This window comes from Corythoichthys intestinalis, chromosome 14, assembly GCF_030265065.1.
Source record: "Corythoichthys intestinalis isolate RoL2023-P3 chromosome 14, ASM3026506v1, whole genome shotgun sequence".
Taxonomy (NCBI): Eukaryota; Metazoa; Chordata; class Actinopteri; order Syngnathiformes; family Syngnathidae; genus Corythoichthys; species Corythoichthys intestinalis.
In genome coordinates this window covers 45979101-45999524 of record NC_080408.1, presented here as the reverse complement: position 1 = coordinate 45999524, position 20424 = coordinate 45979101, and the positions used below count along the sequence as shown (strand labels likewise).

The 20424-nt window shown below is 40.2% G+C and overlaps 1 protein-coding gene across 4 annotated transcripts in view; it reads left to right on the top strand.

Moving 5' to 3' along the window:
* zzz3 (zinc finger, ZZ-type containing 3) overlaps nt 1-18919 on the top strand; it is a 45865-nt gene extending 26946 nt beyond the window's left edge. For 2 of the 4 annotated variants that reach the window (XM_057856648.1, XM_057856649.1), the window contains exons 3-12: nt 1332-1470; nt 5927-6074; nt 6153-6265; nt 6338-6409; nt 6495-6596; nt 6686-6781; nt 6864-7022; nt 10401-10535; nt 10607-10707; nt 13950-18919. In XM_057856648.1, the coding sequence (XP_057712631.1) occupies nt 1332-1470; nt 5927-6074; nt 6153-6265; nt 6338-6409; nt 6495-6596; nt 6686-6781; nt 6864-7022; nt 10401-10535; nt 10607-10707; nt 13950-14094 (1210 nt within the window). In that variant the 3' untranslated portion in view covers nt 14095-18919. Of the gene's footprint in view, nt 1-1331; nt 1471-5926; nt 6075-6152; nt 6266-6337; nt 6410-6494; nt 6597-6685; nt 6782-6863; nt 7023-10299; nt 10536-10606; nt 10708-13949 lie in introns of those variants that run through there. The other 2 variants (XM_057856647.1, XM_057856650.1) reach the window with 2 other exon arrangements.
* The last annotated feature ends 1505 nt before the right edge of the window (nt 18920-20424 follow it).

Here is a 20424-nt window from a genome sequence, read left to right as displayed (position 1 = left end):
GTGTACAAATTTCTTAGTGCTCTGATGATGAAGAAAATAATGTATAAAAATGACAACGTTACAAGGGCAGCCATTATGTGAAATCAGTTATAGCAGCGCACATACACGGGTATTGATTACGTCATGAATAAGGACGAGCGATTGACATACGCGCAGATAATTGTCTAAAATAGAAACATTGGGGGGAAAAAAGGCAGCCAGTTCCTGGAAATCCTGGCTTTTATTGACGTTTTCCCCCACAATTATGAATCAGATTTTTTCGCTGGGATGCACTTGCTAATGGTGTTTTCTGTCCCTTTAATTGATTCTTTGAGTTTTTATGCAGTTTTCGCAAACCTCAAGTTATGATGAAGGCTGGGTATATAAGAAAATGATTCGCTCTTTGAAAACTGACAGGAAAAGAGATGGCTACATTCACGGTTTTGTTTGAGTATTTTAAGTGAGTTTTACTTAACAGGGTAATGTGACCTTTAACGCTGATTCATGCGTCTTAATTGCAGTGTGGAAAAGCTGAGTCCACTGCAACGCGATCGGCCCACGTCTTGCGCTACTATTGGCAGATGTTTCAAATTCCGCTACATAATTTGATCGGGTTTCCGAGACGAGGTTCAGTTGAGCCCGTGAACATAGATCAATACAAGGCCAGGAGTCATTTAAAGAAGGCAGTCTGCCTTTTAAGCTCTTACAATGAACCGCTTGTATGTACTAGTTGGTTAATTTCAGATGTAGCGTGTTTTATTTAGTTTTTAAAAAAAATGTGGAAGACCTCAGAGTCAGATTTCTGTGTTAATGTAACTCTCAAAAGGAATTGCAAGATACGTGACCAGGTTATTTGAAATTATTCGTGTGATCAGTGTATTCACAGGGATGAGTATCATTAACAATAATTTAAAAGTTAAGAAAAAGTAACTCCTAACACTAATTCGTTCACTGCTGTTGATGGCGGTAGACATACAATTAATCACTGTCAGCCCTCGTAGTTCAAATGGATGTCAATTGGTGTCAATGTCAAACTAGGTGGTCTCAGTTTAAAAAATGCTGGCGACCCCCGGCCTAGCTGTGGATGCTTGTGTTTTCTGCGCCACACTGCCTCTCACAGGACAGGTCAGTGCGAGTACTTTGCATAAACCCTATCACATTCCGTTAAAAGAGATGAACACATCACTCGGTTGACAGGCCTCTGAGTCAGTCCGGCTTGGTTCGCCTTCCTCTCCGCCTCTGCGAAATGTCAAAGTGTTCTCTGCCGCGAGGCGTCATGTTTGACACGGCACGGTTCTGATAGTGACACGTCACCCGGAATAGTAATTCAAATGATGTTTTCCCTATGTCAGTTACCAGAGGTTGCTGCAAACCATCAGTGTTCTTGAAGCCCAGCGCACTCAGGCCATCCTGGACTTGGAGACGTTGGCGCGGCACCAAAGAGAGGCCCTGGCCAACCCAATTAGCTTTGTGGAGCAGCTGCAGAAGAGGGTAATGTTGCTTAAATTTTGGATCAGAGGGCATAATTAACTATTATTGACCCAAATCTTTTTTTTTATTTTTTTAAGAAAAGCCGCAGGTTTCCATGTCTTAAAAATGTCATATTTACAGTAGAGGTGCAACAATGAACAACTAACTGATTAGAAAATTAATCGACAACTATTTTGCAGGCATGAAAATCTCTCACCTTTCGGCGAAATTCGCCGTTTTGAAGTCAAAAAGGATGACCTACGTGAATTGTGTAGATCCGAGGAGAAAATTTTTAAGAGGGGTGGGGGGAGGGTCGGGTGTAGGCATGTGCCAGTTACCTTCATGGTTTACCATGCTATGAGAACGTTGCGGTAACAAAACCACTAAAATTTTCCGTCATACAGTAGTATGTATTCGTTATTTTTCATGTGTCAAAAATGCAGCCAGAAGTGGCTTGGCGCGGCAGCGCTTACCCCTTCCCTTTTTGATGCTGCGTGTGTCAGTGACGCTATTCCAGCAAACCCAAAAACAAACACTCCAAACACAACGCGTACTTTTCTTCAATTTATTGATCTCTCAAATTGTGGTAACTAAAATATACCAAATGAATACATTTAAAACGTTGTACAATCGTATTTTTCCACGTGAGTAGCTTCAACAGTTTAGCTTCATGAAAAAGTTCGCCAAAAACAAAACACACATTTTCCTTTCAAATTCAATACACAAAGTTACTAAAAACTAACAAAGACGAATGATGGGCAAGGCTTAGCTAGGAGAGCAACTACATTGAGGTTAATCACAGCCGCTGAGAGAGAAACAAGTTTGAATGCAGGAGGAGAAAGAGAGAGCGTCATAGATCGCTAATTGCGACAGATGATCTTGTCCTAAGCACAAATTCACGTTCGATGGACAAGGGGAGGTCTCACTCCCAATTTTTTTTTATAGATGAATGCATTTGCCAGCATATTGAATTTGGTGAGTAATGGTTTCAATCATTGCAGCTTGCGTTGAACACTGCCAGAGCTAGCCAAATCTCCGGTGAAAAAATAGCTCCCGTTAAGTTAGCGTCAAGCTTGTGTATTTAACGGTAATATAAAAGCAGTGTTGTCAGTTACGCATTATGTGAATAATGCGTAACTGTAATCTGATTACTTTCTTTAAGTAAAGAGCAATCTAACGCGTTCATTTTTCTAAATCAGTAATCTGATTAAAGTTACTTTCCTTGATGCCTGTGCGTTACTATTTTGTTATTGCCACATAATGTATGTAGTATGAAGAATACTGTAGTCATGGGAGTGACATCACATGTCACATTTTCTAATCGGGGATGGAAAAAAAACAGGTCACGTGTAATACTATGATGCGTGAGCCATGAGCGCTGGGAGTTTGCCGCCAAAACAACCTTGCTTTGCTACCTCGCCAGGATGCAATGAAATAGGCAGGAGATATACTACAAACGGCTGCATTTGCACACTGGAAACACAGACATTACATTTTTGTCCAGTAAAGAGGACAAAAATATCTCCATGCGCTGCGAACTTTGCGCTGGCTCAAAAAGACTGTCGACCGCTAAACGCATCCAATTCAAGCACCACTTGGAATTACAGCACAACAGGTAACAAGACAGCCAGGACTTTTTGATACTGCTCGTGCTCAATCCTCGGTTCAAGCTCAGTTGTTGTTGAAGGTTTTGAAAGCTTAGGTTTAAGGAAATTCTAAATATCCATTTTGCCTCCTCAGCTGTAGTTTTGGCTAAGCAAAGCAAACGGCTGTCTCTAAGGTGCTATAGTCACATGATCTGTTCGAAAAATAATTAGGACCCATTATGAAATACTTTGAAGGATTCTTGTTCATTTCATTCATTTTTGTTGTTTTATTGCTCTAAAACTTTTATAGACAACATTTTAATGGCCATATTAAATGGTCTTTATTTTAAAGGGGAAGTTCAGAATTTTTTACATTAGGCTTAATCGTTGAGTTAGCCGTGGTTTAATTAGTCGTTGGAGTCCTCTAGCGTGAGTCAAGGGTGGTTGAAATCAACTCCTTCAACTAATTAAACCCCCGCTAACTCGAATATTAAGCCTTATGTGAAAAATTGTCAAATTTGCCTCATGTAGGCAGAATTTTGGCAGAACGCCGGAACATTTTTCCTCCACACGCTTCTCACCTTTTTAACCCCTGACCCATTTTCATGCCTGATTTTGTTAACCAATTAATCGTTTAGGACTTTCACCTTAAACTTGTCTAAATTCTTGAAATTATACAATATATAACTTCTATGTCATAAATATAATCAGATTTCATCATTACATTTTTGTTGAGTCAAAGTAGGACATGATCAAAAATGTGCTTTGGAAAACAAAAATTCAAATTTTTGCCAATTTTCTAACACTTTGCCGTTTAAACTAGCTTCCTAATAAGGCTGCAACAACTAATGGATTAGCAAATTAATCGACAACTATTTTGATAACTAATTAATCGTTTAGTACTTTCACATTAAATTTGTCTAAATTCTTGAAATTATAACGTATAACTTCTCACTCGTAAATATCAGATTTCTTCATTACATTTTTGTTAAGGTAAGACGAGAGCAAACATCTTTTACTTTGAAAAACCACATTTTTGCCAATTTTATGACATCTTGCTGTCTAAACTAGCTTCTTAATAAGGCTGCAATAACTAACCAATTAAATCAATAAAGTAGTTCCCATTGAATTTGATTGATACATTTGTAGACCAAGGTTAAGTCAGGAAGCTGTAATAAAATATTATTTTTGAAGGAAATAGTCATCCATTTTGTCTTCATTGTTACTTACAGTATGCCTAAAACTTCAAGGTAAATTGTGACGGTAATTGAAAAAAGTGACATTTATGATTCATCGTTTAATCGTCAGATTAATTGATTATGATATTAATCGCAAGTTGCAGCCCTAATTTACAGAAAAGAATTGTCTTTATTCACCACTGTGGTGGAACTCGCTGAGCTTTATTCTTAACAGTGATGTGTTCACAACCTGTCTAAAAATACTAAAGCACTTAATTTGGTCACAAAAAAATGGAAAAAGAAAATATGTACTCCACTTTATCATGATGTCTTAGCTTGCATCGCACAGTGCTCCTAAAATACTCAGAGTGCGCGTTGAACTTGGGGCTAACGGCTGTCCGCTCCAGCCCTAGCATAGCAGTATCGTCATAACGCATATCCTTTTTATTTTTTTTAAAGCTTTGTTGTTTTTTGCGATTTAATCTGAATAGTGCCGAAAAAAACTTGGCTAGCAGCTTTAGTAAACTAACTATGGATATCCTTTTTAATTTTTTTTTTTTATTAATATGTCCCCTTGACAACAAGTTGGCATGCACCTAGAAAGAAATTGGCCTTCTCAAAATCCTAGCTATGCTATCCTAGCAAAGAAGCAAAGGTGGGTAGAGTAGCCAAAAATGTTACTCAAGAGTAGCATTACTTCAAAATAATATTACTCAAATAAAAGTAAAAGTAGTCGTCCAAAAAATGTACTCAAGTACATGTAAAAATGTATTTGTTGAAAAGAATACTTAAGTAATAAGTAACATTGTGAGTAACTGCTTAGAGAGTGAAGAGTTCTTTCATAATTATTTTTTGAAACTAAAAGGATCATATCTCCTGTTTTCGGTGGTCAATCGGTGCCAAATAAAAACTGGGAGAGAGGATAATATCCGCGCTTTCGAGTCATGTTGAGGGCAGCGCTCTCTATCAAATACTTCATTTTTTTTTTTTTTTTACGTTGCTTTAAAGACACCGCATGATTGAACAGGCTGGCGTGATGATAGAACGGCAAGCCTGAGTCTGATTGGTATAATGGAGTAATGTGATTATTGTTGCGATGTCTCTTTGTTGAAATCGGTAGAGCTACTCTTGGCATCGCTGGCTAAAATAAATCCAATATGTAGAATTAAAGAGGAAAAATGTAACGACTCTTGTGTCTCCCAAAGTAGCGGAGTAAGAGTAGCGTTTTTTTCTTCCACAAATCCACTCAAGTAAAAGTTAAAAGCATCGCGTAGTAAAACTATTTTTATATTTCACATTTTTCTCAAAGTTGCCCAAGTAAATGTAATGCGTTACTATACACCTTTGCAAAGAAGGTAAAGGTGCGTTTGACAATGAACTCGTAGCATGTGCTTCTACACTCTGAAACTGTTGTCACACTCACGTTGATGGATAAAGACTGAACTGAACGCACTTAAACTTCCCTCTGACACCTATGAGATTAATGAAACATTTGCTTTTCAGCAAAAAAGCATGATGCTCCTAACATGTAAATATTTATAAATTATCTCCTTCGTTATTGAACCTGCAGATTTGAAAAGGAGAGAAAACGATACTTCTAAAAAATATGGTGAATCAACCACTTTTATGTTTGGTTTAGCATCGGTATCAGACGAAGCAGGTCTTGGCATAGGTGGTTTTTAACATTGTGGCTTTTTTGCCGGCATTTGTCAGGTGAATCTCGGCCTGCCGTGCCCCCAGCGTGTCGTTCAGCTCCCTGACCTGTCTTGGGAGCAGTACACCTCTGGCCTCGGGGATTTCCAGAGGGAGTTTTGTGACAAGAAACGAAAAACCAGGCGGCTCAAGCTCATCTTTGACAAAGGTGTGGCTGCAGGTTTGAAATGGCAGCTTTTGCATTCTGCACTTGCTTTAATTTTCAGTTTTTCACCCTCCTGTTAAGGTTTGCCGGACCGACCGAAAAGTCCCGTGGAGCCCAAGAAGGAGTGCGAAACGTCCACCTTGTATTCCTCGCTCCCCACTAGTGATGCCCCGGAGAATGGCAGGCCGACACAGGTATGACATAAGTAAAATCACAGAACGAGTTAACGACCTGGCATCCCAGTTATTGTTTCCATGCATCTGCAGATGATTCGGGGTAGGCTCTATCACTCCAGCAAGCCTGACACCTTCAACCAGCTGTGGACGGCTGAGGAGCAGGTAATAGCCGAAGCACATGAACGGACACTGTAGCTCCTCAGGTGTTGGTCATGATCACACATTCTGCTGTGTTTGGACCCGTTAGAAGAAACTGGAGCAGCTCCTTCTCAAGTTCCCTCCTGAGGAAGTGGAGTCCAAAAGGTGGCAGAAAATCGCAGACGAGTTAGGCAATCGGACGGCTAAACAGGTGATTTTTACTGCTAGTAAAATGTACGGTTTTACGAATCGCTGTATTCAGTTGGAATCTTTATTTTTGAACGAACCTCATGGCCGCAGGTTGCCAGCAGGGTGCAGAAGTACTTCATCAAACTGACAAAAGCTGGAATCCCTGTGCCTGGTAGAACCCCAAACTTGTACATGTACACTAAGAAGGTATGCAAACGCCATAGCATCATTGGATGTTGGGGACAAAAACAAGTAGTTAACATGCACTCCTTGTCATGGTTGTTGTTAGGCATCCAGCAAGAGGCAGCACCATCACCTAAATAAGCACTTGCGGCCCTCCACCTTCCTCACCTCCTACGAGCCGCCTGTCTTCATGGACGATGATGACGACGACGAGGAGCGAGCAGCGTTTTACTGTGCCATGCACGACCCTTCAGCAGAAGACTCGGTCAGTTCGTACTCACTCTTCATCTTTTTCTGTGTTCCGCAAGTGTAACAGGTCTTTACAATTGGGTTTAATCATGTGTGCTGTGGTGTAAATTACCAATTTCATGATATTACAGTATAAAATCCCAAATTTCCCCCAGAAAACTTCAAGCCAAGTGTGAGGTAGGTGTTTTATTTTGGGGGAAATTTGTTAAATGTATGTTGGCAATTAGGGTTGCAGCTATCAATTATTTTAGTAGTCGATTAATCGATGAACTATTTAGTTCGAATAATCGAGTAATCGGATAAGGAACATAAAAAATTAAAGTACCTGAGCTGAGTCTCAAACGGTATAAAAAAAATAGATAAATGAGGATCTAGTACAACAAAAGAACAATTGGCTAACTTACATAGCAAAAGTCCGCTCGCTTAAATGCAATAAAATGCTAACGTTTTTTTTTTTTTTTTCTTCCATGCTCTTAACAAATGTTTCAAACACATATGCCCACAAAAAATGGCTAAATATACAGTGGGGAGAACAAGTATTTGATACACTGCCGATTTTGCGGGTTTTCCCACTTGCAAGCCATGTAGAGGTCTGTAATTTGTATCATAAGTTCTCTTCAACTGTGAGGGATGGAATCTAATAGAAAAATCCAGAAAATCACATTGTATAATTTTTAAATAATAAATTTGTATTTAACTTCATGAAATAAGTATTTGATACATTACCAACTAGTAAATATTTCGGCTCTTAGTTCTTTTTTAAGAACCCCTCCTGTTCTCCACTCATTACCGGAAGTAACTGCACCTGTTTGAACTTGTTACCTGTATAAAAGACACCTGTTCACATGTTCAAACAAACAAACTCCAACCTCTCCACAATGGCCAAGACCAAAGAGCTGTATAAGGACATCAGGGATAAAATAATAGACCTGCACAAGGCTGGGATGGGCGACAGGAAAATAAGCAAGCAGCTTGGTGAGAAGGTAACAACTGTTGGAGCGATTATTAGAAAATGGAAGAAGTTCAAGTTGATGGTCAATCTGCCTCGTTCTGGGGCTCCATGCAAGATCTCACCTTGTGGGGCATCACTGATCATGAAGAAGGTGAGGGATCAGCCCAGAACTACACGGCAGGACCTGGTCAATGACCTGAAGAGAGCTGGAACCATAGTCTCGAAGAAAACCATCGGAAACACATTACGCTGTCATGGATTAAAATCCTACAGCGCACGCAAGGTCCCGCTGCTGAAGCCAGTGCATGTCCGGACATGTCTGAAGTTTGCCACTGACCATCTGGATGATCCAGAGGAGCAATGGGAGAAGGTCATGTGGTCGGATGAGACCAAAATTGAACTTTTTGGTCTAAACTCGACTCGTCGTGTTTGGAGGAAAAAGAAGGATGAGTACACCCCCAAGAACACCATCCCAGCCGTGAAACATGGAGGAGGAAACATCATTTTTTAGGACTGCTTCTCTGCCAAGGGTACAGGACGACTGCACCGTATTGAGGGGAGGATGGATGAGGCTATGTATCGCCAGATCTTGGCTGACAACCTCCTTCATTCAGTGAGATCCCTGAAGATGGGTCGTGGCTGGGTCTTCTAGCATGACAACGATCCAAAGCACACAGCCAAGGCAACTAAAGAGTGGCTCCATAAGAAGCATCTTAAGGTCCTGGAGTGGCCTAGCCAGTCACTCGATCTGAACCCGATAGAAAATCTATGGAGGGAGCTGAAAGTCAGTGTTGCCCGGTTGCAGCCCCGAAACCTGAAGGCTCTGGAGAAGATCCCCATGGAGGAGTGGGCCTAAATCCCTGCTGCAGTGTGTGCAAACCTTGTCAAGGACTACAGGAAACGTTTGGTATCTGTAATAGCAAACAAAGGTTTCTGTACCAAATATTAAGTTCGATTTTTGTGATGTATCAAATACTTATTTCATGCAATTAAATGCAAATTTATTATTTAAAAATCATACAATGTGATTTTCTGTTTTTTTTGTATTAGATTCCGTCCCTCACAGTAGAAGAGAACTTATGATACAAATTACAGACCTCTACATGCTTTGCAAGTGGGAAAACCAGCAAAATCGGCAGTGTATCAAATATTTGTTCTCCCCATTGTATAAACTAAATTACAAATGCATTAAAAAAAAAAAACATTAGCTCAAACAAAAAGCTTATGTTGGTCTTAACAAGGAGCAACTGGATTCAGCCATGTGAAATGAGGCAGACCTAGAGGGCAGTGTATCCACCCAAATAAATACAACTAAATGCAAACATTTTCAAAACAAACCATTACAACGCCACTTTAATTAAACGAATACTCGAAGCACCAAATTTAATTTGAATCTTTTTTTCTAATCGAATACTCGAGTTAGTCGATTAATCATTGCAGCACTATTGGCAATCTTAAAATAGTTCTAACAAACACAAATAGGGATGTGACTATAAATCAAATACGTGATATGTTGCGATACTTTGTAGCCCCAAAGGTTATCGATATGGTTCCACCATGAATCGATATATCGTTTTAGAAAGGTGTCATTTTTTAAAAATAAAAAGGAAGCGACAGGTTTCTACGTTAGCTCACTGGCCTATTCATTTTGACTGGATTGGTATTGTCTAGTGCCTTTTGTAGGCATTTGTATTTTAGCTAGTTGTGCCCTTGCCTTGTTTTTTATTTGTCTGCCACCCTCGTTTTGGTATTTGAGTGCATCATTTGTTTTTGCCGTGCTTTTGTGGCACCTCGGTTTACACTGGGGTTAGTTTTATTTGATCCCCATCGACCTGCTGTCACGAACCGTTTTTGTCGTCGCCCTTTTCGCGATCGCGTGGTTTTTTGAGTGTGTGTTTAATAAACCATTGTACGCAACCCCTCGGTTGGTGTTGTTTGCTTTAGGGTCCAACCGTGCTTCTGCATTCGCGGACTGTAACATCAAGAATATGTCTATTGTTTTAGTCAAAGTAAGTATAAAATATGATGCAATCCCTTCAAAAGTATCGTTTCAGTAAGATATAAAGGCTTATTCTTAGTGTACCTTTTATACTTTTTTTGGAGCACTGTTTTAGCCTGACAGGGGGTACAAGAAAAGCCTGCCAGACCGCCAGGTTCATGACGCACTGGGAGAAACCATTTCGTTGGCTAACGAGTCAATATTTGTCGATATTCCATGATTCAATTCAAGAGCCATCCACTGATATATCACTGTGGGAACTGTACACATTTAACAGCTCCATTTCACCTGAATACAAAGCAATTTTGACATTTTTGACAATTTTCCTGCTTAAAATTTCAGATATTTAAGGGAAAACCCATTCTTTTAACTCAATACCGGAAAAATGTTCCTGTCATTTGTTAAAATGATCCATCTAAAAAGATAACGATTGGTGTACTCAGGATGATGACGGCATCCCCTTGGAGCTGCGTAACCTTCCCGAATACAAAGAGTTGATGGAGCTGAAGCGTCTGAAGAAACAAAAGCTTCAGGAGATCCGCGAGGACAAAGTCGGCGTGCAACACCTGGGATACAAGGTGACGCCTGTCACCGCTATCTGTCACTTTCCACCATGAATGCGAGATGTTGACGCTCCGTGTGTGCGCAGTGCGACGTGTGCGGCATGGACCCCATCCAAGGTGTACGCTGGCACTGTCAAGATTGTCCGCAGGACAACGCTGTTGATTTCTGCGCCAACTGCTCAGACTGGTCAGTCTTAACACACAAATAACACCAGTGTTGTTAACTTTACTTTTAAAAAAAGTAATTAGTTACAGTTACAAATTGCTTCTCCCAAAAAATAATTTAGTAACTCAGTAAGAGTGATTGGTTACTCAGCAAAGTAACTGATGTTTCTTTTCATATTCTACACGTCTGTTATTACATTATACATTCGATAACATTTTCACATAAAATATGTTTATATTAACTGACAGAATTTTAAAAAATCACCTATACAATAGTGTAACAGTATACAAACTTTAACTTTTAAATGCTGTGAGGAAAAAAAATGCTTTTTCCTGTTGTACTGAACCGTGACCCCCGTACCGAGGTGCTTACTGAATTGTGACTTGTGTGTATCGTCACACCCCAATAATATCTAGATATATTTTTCAATATGCAGGTGAGATTCTGAATCTCCTGCCTCTCCTACCTTTGCTCTAGTTGTTTTGTTTAAAGGTTCATGGATGTGTCTTTCAAGAAAAGTTTAGGGCAAGTGACTATTTTTGGTGATAAAAAGTATATTATTAGCGTCTACAAGGACAACGCCAACTTAGTGATGATATGCACACTCAGCAGAAAAAACAATACATTATTTTCAATTAATTGTGCCCACCTTGACGCCACTAACTGTAAAAAAAAAAAAAGCCTGAGAGTTTAAGATGACGCTCGCAATGCTAATGCTATTGAGAAGGCAAATGCTATGTTAACGCTCTGAGCCACCTAGCCAATCATCATCACGTTTGAAACTGCGTCGCCACCCCCTTCCTTCCTCCCCCCTCCAGCTATATCTCTCAAGAAGCTGTGATAAACTCAGACAATTTGTGTCTCATTCAACCATATTGTAGTAACGCACCCTTTCAAATCCTCAATAATGGTAACGGTGTTGCAAAGATGGGAAAAGTAATTAATTGGATTACAAACTACTGAAAAAAATAACGCCGTTATACTTTTACGCCGTTATTAACAATACTGAAAAGCACCAACAGATTCAGCAGATAGGCTTTATTAGGTAGGATTTTATTCTAGTAATACTACAATGTCTTCCCGAACATGACTGCGTTATCTTAAAGAGTGTTTTGGCTATCATTCATATTGAAGAATATGAAATTGTTTAAAAATGTTTTTTTTTTCATTTTTGGTTGATTTGGACTATTGTAACAGTGATCCCTCGCTACTTCGCGCCCTCAGTCCATGGCGGATTTTTTTTTTAACTAAAAAAATAAAACAAATCAGCTGCCCCGAGCCGATCGCATAGTCTCACGCTCGCACCTTCCCTCTCTCCCTTCTCTTTGTTCGTCGGAGAGTGAACTGTAGTTGCTTATTAAAGTAAACGCTGATTGACAGACAGTTAAGCTTTAATCTCGCTAGTGACTGGACCTTCAAAGGGCCGCATGCGTCAATCATCGTTTAACTTGTTAAACAATTGCTGTGGCAACTCATTGTGTGTAAGTGAGCAGCTGGAGCGGATTTGAGTGCACACTTAATGAATCATTTAATAATTTTTTTTTTTTTAAATGGATTGGGCATAGACTTTTTTCTTGTTTAAAAATAATTCATTAGGACAGTAACATGTTTAAAACTTATCATAATTATTACATTTAAAATGCTAAAAAAACTTTTTTTTTTTTTTTAAATATACGTCTTTTTCTAAGTTATACTTTGGGGAAAAAGGTGAAAAAAAACGTATATGTGTCTTTTTCCAATAATAGATGTGAATAAATACATTGAACAAAAAAAAAAAATTGTGGTGGGGGGGCGGCTACTTTGCAGTTTTTCACTTATCGCGGCGGGTTCTGGTCCCAATTAACTGCAAAAAACGAGGGATCACTATTACAGGTCTTAACAAAAAAAATCAATCAGTAATTTGCAGCTAATACAGAATGCTACTGTTACAGTCCTGACAAATACGAGGAAAATGGGCAATACTACACTGGTTATGAAATCGTGACACGAGCTTCATATGAGTCAAAGATAGACTATAGAATATTACAAAAACACTTAATGGCCTTGGACCCAAAATACATGGTTGCTTTTTTATTTTTATTTTTTTTACCCCTACGAAGCATCTAGATGCCTAAAGTTGTCTGTAACCGGTCTGCTGTGCGTTCCAAGAACAAGAACCCAGCAGGTTCACTATGCTCCTCACCTCTGGAACAAGTTACCTGAAGCTCTGAAGTGTGCTCCAACAGTTAGCTCTTTTAAATCGGGGCTAAAAATACAACGCCGTAATCAAAATTCCCCTATTTCAAATTATTGGGTTCTTCTGCCAGACAGTCATGTTGTAACACATTCATACTGTACGTACAAAATCACACTTTTATTTTGACATCGATGCAGTAATTTTTAAAAAGATTTGTGATTGGTGTGATCAGTATTTGCAATTTTGCGCTTGGCTCACTTTCGTGTTCGCATTCGCTCATTCGCCTCCTCCCAGTTAAAAATGGTTTGGATGACTAGCATTTTCAGTGGCAACCAATGAGTTAACAAAGACGTGACCCAAAGCCTAACAGGAAGTAACCAATGAACAGGAAGCAACCCATCAATGCCTTAAAATCAACAGAAAATTATCCAAAAATATAGAGCAAGTGACCCGTAAGGACCCAAAAATTACAAGGAAGTGACCCAATATAAACTTTATCTGCCATTGAGAACAATAGACGTCTAATTCAGTTAAACTGGGAGGAGTGGCTGTGAATGCTTATCTCTCACTGCCATTGACGGCACTTAACGTCCAATCCAATTTGACTGGAAGGGGCAAATGAACGAATTGTTTTTCATTTGTCATTGTCATTTTTAGCGTGGCTCCTAGCTACACTTTCGCCAAAGGCATTGAATCACCCTGCCTACGACGTTTCGACTTTACGACATCACATGCTTTAATTTTGACATTATAAAACCTGAGATTTGTGTGATCGACTGTGTGCACAACTGCACTTGGTTCCCGTTGGTGTTATTTGCCCCCTTTGCAGTCAAAATGGATTGGACGTCTAGTGCCGTCAAAGGCAGCCAACTTATTTGGCCAAAACTATACTGGTCCAGCTCACATGAGATTTACTTGCTTTGAATGTGGCTCGAGAACCAAAAATAGTTTGACACCTCTGGTGTTAAGCACTTTGAAACACCTTTTGTTGAATTGTTCCATCCAAATAAATTTGCTTTACTTTGCTATTTAGTCCACAAGTTATAAGATAAGCTTTCACTTGTCCCTTTTTTCCCCCCGTGTCCAGCTTGTTCAAGACAGAAACTCACAAGCCCACCCACCACCTGGACCCCGTGTACCAGCCCGAGACGTTCCTGGACCGTGACTACCGCCTGCCCCAGAGCACCAGCTACAACTACCTGGACCCCAACTACTTCCCGGCCAACAGATGACAAATCAGCGGCAGGCATCCGTAGTTCTAGCGAACGCACGCTTTGTCTCGCTCTTTGTCTCTCTCCAGCGCGCACGGCTCCACCGCCCGAGCTTGATCTCCCGCCGTGTCTGAACGGAGCGAGCGGAGCCTGCCGCTCGGGGAGTCGGCCGACCCGGCGGGCCGCCGCCTTTCCCGGGTTCGACCCGGGATCTCTTAAAGACAAAAAAAAAAGTGAAGGCAACATTCCCGGGCGTCGCAGACTGGCGCTGACGCATTTCAAACGCCAACACAGCGTGTCCCCCCCCCCCCCCCCCCCCTTCCGTCTTTTTCGTCCATCAGTGTTTGCCGCCATGGATCACGTGAAGTGTTTAAGGTGACCAGTAGTTGGCGCTAGTTGTTGTGTGTGTGCCATTTAAAACAAATCAAAACAAAACAAAAAAGTTGTTTTGTTGGTCATCTTTTGGTTGAAAACTTCATGGGGAAAAAGATTGTATTTTTGTTAATCTATTTAAAAAAAAAAAAACACCCAAAAAAGATTTGAGGTGGTGCTCGGTGCCTCCACACTTTTATATACACACATAGACATACACACATAAATTGTTTGTGCTCGACTAGACACAGTTCTCACCTTTCAACGCCCCCCCGAACCCACTTTCAGTATCTGTGTATAACAAGTCTGTTTTTATGTAAAGAAAAATTAATAATGTACAAAAAATGCTAGAGGAGAAGCGTGGAAATAAAAAGTATGTGAAAATAATTTTTCTCACCATTGTTTTATTAACAGGTTTTTTTAAGTACTCGGTGGCACCTCCAAAGTAAGCATATCTCTGGTCTCATCTGCAGTGGGTGAGTACAGTAGTTTCCCTCTTAATAAGGTGTTAAAAGTGCTGTGAAATGAGAGCAGTCTTTGTAGCCCAGTCTATCAGTTGTTACCAAAATAGTATTTTGTTTTAGGTGTGTGCCATCTTTGGCACACCACGATTCGATTCAATTACGATTCAGGGTGCTACGATTCAATTTTTGAATGATGATCACGGTATTGACAATGATCGCGATTATCACGATTATCGATGCATCGTACATTACTGATTAATAAAGTCACCGAAAAAATGTATGTTGGTACCCAGGCAGCACTTGCAACAACAGATTTCTGTACTTCTTCGCATGTTTGTAGTGTTACCGCTGTACTTAATCATGGTTTTACACGTTCTGCATATGAAATACACGTTAGCGAATTAGCTAATCAGCTTAGTGCTCGGCGCTACCTATTAACACCTCAAAAACAAGAATAAAGGCTAAACGGTACAAGAGGGTTTGTGTACTCACCTCTTTATAGACGCAAACAGGTTTTAGCAACACACTCAGGACATTTTTCAATTGAAATGCCTTAAAACTACTGCCGGACATCTGAAAGACGATGAGCAACGCACTCTCTTCCCCTCTAGCTCTAAAAAAATAACTGCGGTTGCACAGACGCGCCACCCAGCGGTCGCGCCTCTTTGCCTGCCTGTCTCGTATACAAATTTATTTTCCAGTCTTTTAAAAAGGTGTAAATCTCTCTCCCAGTAACCGGGAGCATCCATCATAACGTTGTGCGTGCATCCATTAACGGTGCAGACGTGTCTTGAATTTCGTTCCGCTTCGAGCGGCTTTCATAAAGTTATGATTGAAAATCATTTTTGAACCTTTATGAATTGTAATCGAATCGTCACGTGTCGAATCGCGTTGCATGTAATAATCGATTTTTTAAAAACCGATTTTAAACTCTAAAAGCAGTGTTTAGCCACGTTTAGAGGACTGTGAAGCTCCGCGAATGAATGAATCATAACCAGTGATGATGAGCATGAGATGTTGAGCGTGTTACCTTTAGTCAATGACATACACAAAACAAGTCTTAGCGCAATCACCACGACTACAGAGGTAGGGCTTAAACGCGTTAATTACGATTAATAAAGCACGAAAAATGTTAAATATTTTAATCATGGGTTACATCTGATTACTTGGGAGTTTTAGGCCTCTGAATTTACTGTTTATAGCTGAAAAAATATACATTTAATGCTTTTTTTCCTGACCATTTAAATGTGCTTCAATGACAGTTCAACATAATCCATGCGAGCCCAGTGTGACATGTTACACTTAGAATTTCACAATTTTGAAACAAATTCAGAATTTTGATATTTCTTGCTCAAAAATCGATTGATGCAAGTCACCACATGCATCTGCAAGTTCCATGAGGGGAAAAAAAATGAGAATTTAGCAAGGTTTATAGTAGAACTGTCCCGACTAGTCGACATAGTCGACGTCATCGATGACGTAAATCCGTCGACGAGCACAACATCCCGTCGACGTTTAATGAAGGGTTAAAAAAATATATGCGTGGAAAGTTCAGAATGTCGGACGCTTGGCATGCAAGCGAGGAAAGCGGCACAAAGCCAAAAAAGAGTCCAAAACATTGACTTACTTTTAAAGAAACAAAGGAGGGTACACTGTTGTGTCCTGTCTCTTCAGTGCCAAGCTTGGCTGCACGTCGGCCGTGAATGATAACGACAGGAGATTGTAAGTCCGTCTAACTAACTAATGACATGTTTTATTGAAGTTGCTAAGCCTGTCGCGATATGCAATGAGTCCATTTATCGCATGGTAAATAAAAATGAGGGCGGTCATTTTCACGGCTGCTTTTTATCGCTGCGCGCGCGTGCGTGCTGATGGCATATGAGACTCCAGTTCTTTTCTTTCATCAACACGCTGTAAACTTAAAGTTCAGACATACAAAATAAGAAAACACATCTATATTAAACACTGTATACGTTAGCATTGCTACATTGAGGTGAATGGGGAAAAAAGACGACCTACTTTAGCCGGCTATAAAACAGGCAGCCTTCTCCAAAACTTGCAGTTAAAAGGTGACACTTCAAACATGACAAATCGCTGGTTAACAGCATATGCAAAAGGAAAAAAAATCTATTACTGACAACACATGCAATGACAAAAAGTGCTTTTTTTTCGAAGTGTAAAGCTTAAATTAGCGATTTAGCGAACGTACTTCCGGTGAACATTTCAAAATAAAAGCATGTAATGTTTGTCATATAAATAACGATTTCTGGAGTTATTCCCACATACTTCAGATTTTACACTAAGAATGCCTTTAAAAATGACACCCTTTATGAAAATTCTGATTGGCAATGAATAATTATTATAATACTATTATATATAGTACTACAGTATACTGTAATATTAATGCTAGGTATTTTTTTAAGAATTGTTTTGAATCATTTTGGAAAGGTGAAGTCAGTGTTCTGAATCTGTTTACGTTCCATTCTTTTGCACAAGTTAATTCTATCAGCATTTGAACTCATTGTTTATTTGTGATTTATTATTATTTATCTGTTTATTTGTATTTAATCAAGAATTTTAGTGTTCCAAAATGTTTTTGTGAATTGACAAGCGTAAAAAAAAATTCATTGCTAAATTAGTTAAAAAAAAAAAAAAATTAAAAATTATAAGATTAGTCGACTAATCGTAAAAATAGTCGGCTGACTAATCAGGAGAAAATTTGTCGTTTGGGACAGCCCTAGTTTATAGTAGAGGTGTGCAAAATTTCCGATTCTTAGATTATTCGCGATTCGGCCGTGGAAGATTCGAGAACGATTGACAAACATCCAAATTCCGATTATTGAAATATGCGAAGTAAAGCGGAAGTACACAACACTCAGCGCGCCGCGCGGTCTTCGGGACGGAACGGAGCGAGAGTAGCTAAACATCATGCTTCCCATTACCCGGCCCCTCGGGTAATGCCAATGCTCAACTCACGGCTCTAGCTCAACTCATGCAACGAGATAAAAAAACAACATACCTGACTGCTGCCAAAAAGCTGCTACAAAGTACATCCATATAATGTTACGGTGGATATCATTTATATAGGACTAGATGCAATATAGATTTGGTAGTGTTAGCAGCACATCTACAAAAAGCTAGATGCGGGCGTTATAAACGGCCGCCATCTTAAAGCAGTACACTTCCCTGCAAGGCTGTTGTAGCGAACCTTCCAAGCAAACCTAATTAACTTTTTATCTAAAATACTCCTAAATCGGTAAAATATTGACTTGAATCTATCTTTAAAATAGTTTTAAAACTTTCACATGTCGAAAGTAGACAAAAGGGAAATTATGGAATAACGGGAGAAATTTTAACAAATTTAACGGTTGATTCACAACATTAAATTAATTGAATGTAGTTTAAAGCTGCTGATACAGAATGGGGCCTGGAGTTTTTTATTTAATGTTATTTTTGTAAATTTGTTTACTGCTATATGTTAACTTGATACTGAAATAGTAGTGTGGTTTAGCCTGAGAGTATTTTTGAACAATTTTGGAACTAATGTACAAAACATTAAAAAAAGAAAAAAAAAGGAGGGGGGTGCATCAATAATCGTTTTATAATCGAATCGGAGCCTCTGAATCGTAATCGTAATCGAATCGTTAGGTGCCCAAAGATTCCCAGCTCTAGTTTATAGATACTAGAGCGCTTATTCATAATAATGATAATACATTTTATTTCTAGAGCGCTTTTCAAGCCACACAAAGACGCTTCACAAGACAGGTGAAATCACAATACCAATAAAACAATCATAAGATTAAAAGCACGATAAATAGACGTAAAGATATAACAAGAGCTAGGGATCATGGTGGGTAAGAAAGTGAACAGGTGTATTTTGAGTCTGGATTTGAAAAGTGAAAGGGTAGATTTACTGCGAAGATCAGGGGGAAGGGAGTTCCAGAGCTGGGGGGCACACTAAAAACTCTGTAAGCAAAGGTGGAGGGATGGTGTAAAAGCGAAGTGGACGGGGTGGACTGTTTAAACAGAGTAGATTGCAAAGGTAGGGAGGGGCCAAGCCATGGAGTGCTTTGAAGGTAAAACGAGGATCTTGTAATTGATTCTTTGTTTGACTGGAAGCCAGTGAAGTTGACGGAGGATGGGGGTGATGAGGTGTGTGGCGGGGGTCCGAGTGATGAGGCGTGCTCCTGAGTTTTGGAGGAGCTGCAGTTTTTGGAGGGACTTATTTGGGAAACCGAAGGGCAGTGAGTTACAGTAATCGAGTCGGGAGGTTATTAGACTACAGACCAGACCAGAGTGGAAGTGGTATGGTGGGTGAGAGACAGGAGGGAGACAAGAAATATTGCGAAGGTGGAAGTAGGCTGATCTGGTGACGCCGTTGGTATGTGACCGGAAGGAGAGCGTGCTGACGAGGATTACACCCAGACTCTTAACCTGAGTGATTGGTACATTGTTGATGGTAATAGAGAACGTATTGACATGACAGAGCATTGTATTGGCTCCCACTCGGAGGACTTCTGATTTTGAGCTGTTAAGTTGGAGGAAGTTAGAGGAGAACCAACAGTTAATGTCATCTAAGCAGAGGGTGAGGGAGGAAAGTGGAAGGGAGGAGGTTGGTTTTGAAGAAATGTAGAGCTGGGTGTCATCCGTGTAACAGTGGAAGTGAATGTTGTGTTTGCGGAACCTAGTGGGAGAATGTAAATGATGAAGAGGAGCGGCCCCAGGACAGAACCCTGGGGCACGCCAGCGGAGAAAGGGAGGGATTTGGATTCATGGGGGCTGAATTTGACAAATCGTGTGCGTCTGGACAGGTAGGAAGTGAACCAGGAAAGGGGTGTGTTGGTGATACCAAGGGAGGAGAGCCGGTCGAGAAGGATTGTGTGGGAAATGGTGTCGAAGGCGGCAATGGGATGGAGGAGGACAAGGATTGATAACAGATCAGAGTGTGATGCAATGAGGAGGTCGTTTGTAATTTTTACTAAGGCTTTTTCAGTGAAGGGGACTATGGAGGGGCCGGGAACCGAATTTAAACTGCTCGTAAATGTCATTGGTAATTAGGTGGGTATGGAGTTGGGATGCAACGTTTTTTTCGAGAATTTTGGAAATGAAAGGTAAGTTGGAGATGGGGCGGAGGTTATTGAAATTGGTGGGATCCAGGTTGGGTTTCTTCAGAATGGGTGTGATGGAAGCAGTTTTAGAGATGGAGGAACTGTACCGGATTTGAGTGAGGAGTGAATGATGGTGGTGATGAGGTGGACAATTGAGGGAAGACCGGTTTTGAGGAGGGCAGTGGGAAGAGGATCATGATGACAGGTAGTGGGTTTGGATTTGGTGATTTCAAAGATAGCCAGGATTGAAGGAAAGGTAAATCTGGAGAGGGGGCTGATGAGAGGAACATGAAAGGAGAGTAAGGTTAGTCCCAGAAACTGCAGCTCCTTGGTGAGTCAGGGATTGGTGAATGTCAGTAATTTTGGGGGAGAAAAATGTCAGGGTTGCTTCACAAAAATTAGCAGAG